Here is a 4,145-nt window from a genome sequence, read left to right as displayed (position 1 = left end):
CTTCTCGATTACATACATTCAGATTGCCTGCGCTTCAGATACACACAGGGCCTAGGGATACGCGCACGGCAGAGAGGTATACTTGGTACGCAGTCTGCATATAACCAAAAAGGCACGCCCGTGCAATATATATTGAATATCATGTGACCAACAATCCTCCAATCAAATAACAAGGATCCACGTAGGTGTTGTATAATACTTTTGAGGTCATTATAACAAAGGATTATACTAATCATATTTAACAGGGAAGCCTCATCAGCATTGATACTGTTTTTCCTGTGGGCCCTGCAATTTTACCCAAACACTGCCCAGTAATTTACACCTTTGTCAAGAGGTCAGGGAGGGAGAAACAGCTTGTTTAATATGGTAAGCATCGATCAAAGGATCGAACGCAGAACATCTCGTATAAGAGTCACCAGTCTTTACCAATACACCACAAGTCATCTGTATTGACTTGGCGTTGTATTCAGGAACATGACCTGAAGATCAACTATGTGTCTTCACCCGAAGCCACAATGACACCCGGTATGCTATCACTGTCCATGTCTTTGCTCTCCGTGGTCGCTTTCGAAGATGACGCCTTGTCGTTATCCTCCTCCTCCTGGTCTTCCGGGATGGCGCTCATGTTGATGGAACCCTGGAGGTTCATGCTGGTCCGGCTCACTGATCGGGGAACGATGCCGGCCGTGTCCGACGTCGTGTCCGCCGTCGTCTCGTCGTTTGCTACGCTGTCATGGAAGGTGTAAGAAGAGGTACGTGACATTAAACGTCGTCATGAGTCTCGATCAAGAGAGAGAGGGAGAGAGAGAGAGAGAGAGAGAGAGAGATGAGGTTGAAAGAGAGAAATTGACAGGAAAGGGTGAATTTGATGGAGAAAGCTAGTAAATGATTTGAAATAGATCATGTGGATTACAGGGAGTGAAAGGGAAATGGGAAGAGAAGGAGATTGAGATGAAAAAGAGGTTTAAATAAGTAGTGAAGATTTTCCCATGATTCCGCGATAATTCGTTTTGTTTAAACTTTCTACAAAATGAAGAGAAAAAACCAGAAAAAGATAAAAGAGGATAAATTTTCTACTAAAATATTATGTTCATATTTTGAGCCAGTTCCTAGTGCAGGCGTCTTCAGATAATAGACAAACAATAGTGTTTAACTACTTCTTTAGATACTAGCCAAAGGATAGGGTTAATACATTACAATGTACACATGGAAGTTTGTCAATTTACAGTCAGTACAGTGATGACGAGCAGTTACTGGACTAACTTTATCCAGTCATTGGCATAATTATGCGATAGAACACCCTTTCTCCAACTCAGTCTAAATTATCCGTTTACCCCCCCCCCCTGAAAAAAGCATTGAGTGTGCAAAGATATTATTGAAGCTCATAATGTATTGCTCACCTTTCCTCATATGAATTTGTGTCTTCCTTCTCCTTCTCCGTCTCAGTCCTCTTCTTTCTCTTCTTTCTGCTTGACATGGGCCTCATTGGAACATCCTGGGCTGTGTCTTCCGTTTTAAATTGAATCTTTTTCCCGTCCTTCTGACCGGCTTCCAGATCAGCCTTAACCTTCTTTTTCTCCCTTCTCTTGTCTTTCATCTTGGAGTGCTTGAGTCGTATGAAAGCGAAGATGACCACGCCAAGAACCATGCCGACACCGCCGCATATGAGGCCGATCCCCGCTTGTCCAGCCCTGCTTGTCGTCCAGTGGGCGGTGACACCGACTAGGAGTCCGATGCCGACCATTATTGCAGCCATGACACCAATGCACGTATGAAGATACTGCCAGGTCTTTGCCCTAACCGTCACCTTCGGCTTGTCGGGAGTTGGTCCCAGGTCCAGGCCTATATCACTCGCCTCTGCACGACGCATCGCGAGTCCCGCGCTCTGAGGGCGCGCTGTTGTCGGGCGAGCGAGTGACCGCGGGTAGAACTCCGGTTGACCGGGGTCGGAGTAGCCATATTTCACACGCTTTATTTTATCTCTGTCTTCACGTCTGGCGGCTGCGAGATTGAGGGCCCGTTGGGCACGGACCCCTCTATATTCATGTTTTCCCATCTTATTTTTCACCGAGTTAAACAAGATGACGCAAGCTAGTCAAATAGTCACCGCTTCGAAGTTTTAGTGAATAATTCTCTTCTCAGTTGACTGTGAGATCATCGGTGCCATTCGAAGTCCTTGTTCGGTCTTCGATTCACAGATACTTCAACATTTCTCCACGTTATGTTCGTCTCATGTCCGCTTCTGTACAAGAAGGAAACATAAAAACTTGAAATAGAAATATCTTGATGTAATGTCGCTCGTAGCATTAACCATTTCAATTCTTTTCCATCCTCTTTTGCCATGATCACAACACGTCACTATAGGTAGCAAATAACTGAAGCGAAGGCGTATTATCTGGCAACCATCACTGACCTACAGGGCGTATCATAATAAAGGATATTGAAGTTTAATGACGATTTATATGAAAACTACTGATTTCATAATCAAGCATTTTATGTCTGTTGTAAAGGACAGAATGTCCTCTTGTTAATGACACCCCGATCATACTACTACTGTCACAGTTGACTGAATAACAAAGCATTACTGTCCACCATGTGAAAGGTGCACTGTGCCAAGTTTGATAACATTTCCTTCTTAGACACATAATCCACTCATTGTTCAGCATTTCAATATGTCTGGGCTGACACAAGCACTAATCTTTAGAATTTATCTGTGAATGCTAACTTGTCACAGTGCACCTTTCACATGGTGGACAGCAATGCTTTGTTATTCAGTCAACTGTGACAGTAGTAGTATGATCGGGGTGTCATTAACAAGAGGACATTCTGTCCTTTACAACAGACATAAAATGCTTGATTATGAAATCAGTAGTTTTCATATAAATCGTCATTAAACTTCAATATCCTTTATTATGATACGCCCTGTATAGATCGAATATATTGGTTGTATACTTCACTGTCTCTTCCATGTCAATTTTCATTATCATCATCATTATATTATCACCATCTTTACCAACGTCATTACCATCACCAACAACAGCAACACCATCACCAACAACAGCAACACCATCACCAACATCAGCAACACCATCACCAACAACAGCAACACCATCATCAACATCAGCAACACCATCACCGACAACATCAATACCATCATCAACAACAGCAACACCATCACTAACAACAGCAACCCATCACCAACATCAGCAACACCATCATCAACATCAGCAACACCATCATCAACATCAGCAACACCATCACCGACAACAGCAACACCATCACCAACAACAGCAACACCACCATCAACATCAGCAACACCATCATCAACATCAGCAACACTATCATCAACATCAGCAACACTATCATCAACATCAGCAACACCATCACCGACAACAGCAACACCATCATCAACATTATCATCCACCATTAACGTCGTGGTCGTCATCATTACCACTATCATTATCAATATCAATATCGTTACTTTTAGCATTATCGTGATTATCATAATGAGCACCATCCACATCATCATAATCATCATCACCAATCAATATAACAATAGTTTATGCTGACAAAACCTTACTCTTTCTTAAAAACAAAAACTCCTTACAAAATATTTTAGATGAATAATTATATTAGATTTATTTGGAAAAGTCGCAGGCCCGAATTTAAATAAAGAAAACATTGTTTTCTTCTTATTGGAGAGGACAAGAAAACGTGGTCACTCTCCGACTCAGATCTCTTTTGATCAATACTTGGGAAATGTTCTGTATCTGCAGACTTGTACTATGAAAAAAACTAGAGTCGGGAAAATGACTAAACTACAGAAACTCCTGGATAACTGGAAAAGCAGAAACGTCACATTATTTGGAAGAATGACTATTAATTGTCTTAAAGCCCATCTGCACTAGTTTTGCCAGGGGGATCATCACTGGCAGGTGGTTATCTCATTAAATCAGCTCTCAATTACCAACAGGCACCGATTAGGCATTGTTTGTTGTAAAGAGGGCGCAAGTAGCTATAAGTAGTGCAGTAGGGCTTTAACGCCTGCAATTAAGTGATAAGTTTTACTGGTAATGAAAATGTTCATGTACAAGATAGTTGTTTACATATAAAGCTAAAGATATGACATAATATAATTATTGTTT

General features: G+C 41.7%; 1 protein-coding gene across 1 annotated transcript; it reads right to left on the bottom strand.

Moving 5' to 3' along the window:
- Nucleotides 1-205: 205 nt before the first annotated feature.
- On the bottom strand, nt 206-2,228 carry LOC115919093. Its single transcript, XM_030999591.1, has 2 exons — nt 1,401-2,228; nt 206-728 (listed from the first exon to the last, which is right to left on the bottom strand). Exons 1-2 carry the CDS (start codon nt 2,054-2,056, stop codon nt 491-493), a joined length of 894 nt encoding a protein of 297 aa, XP_030855451.1. The 5' UTR covers nt 2,057-2,228; the 3' UTR covers nt 206-490.
- Nucleotides 2,229-4,145: the final 1,917 nt, after the last annotated feature.

The sequence above is a fragment of the Strongylocentrotus purpuratus genome, unplaced genomic scaffold, assembly GCF_000002235.5.
Source record: "Strongylocentrotus purpuratus isolate Spur 01 unplaced genomic scaffold, Spur_5.0 spur5_contig_861, whole genome shotgun sequence".
In the NCBI taxonomy this organism is placed as follows: domain Eukaryota; kingdom Metazoa; phylum Echinodermata; class Echinoidea; order Camarodonta; family Strongylocentrotidae; genus Strongylocentrotus; species Strongylocentrotus purpuratus.
This window is presented reverse-complemented; position numbering and strand designations above follow the sequence as displayed.

Excerpts from the sequence above, each read along its gene's own strand:
- LOC115919093 (XM_030999591.1), bottom strand. The coding sequence starts at position 2,056 with ATGGGAAAACATGAATATAGAGGGGTCCGTGCCCAACGGGCCCTCAAT. Across the intron at positions 729-1,400 it reads ACAAATTCATATGAGGAAAG|CGTAGCAAACGACGAGACGA; the intron begins GTGAGCAATACA and ends CTTCCATGACAG.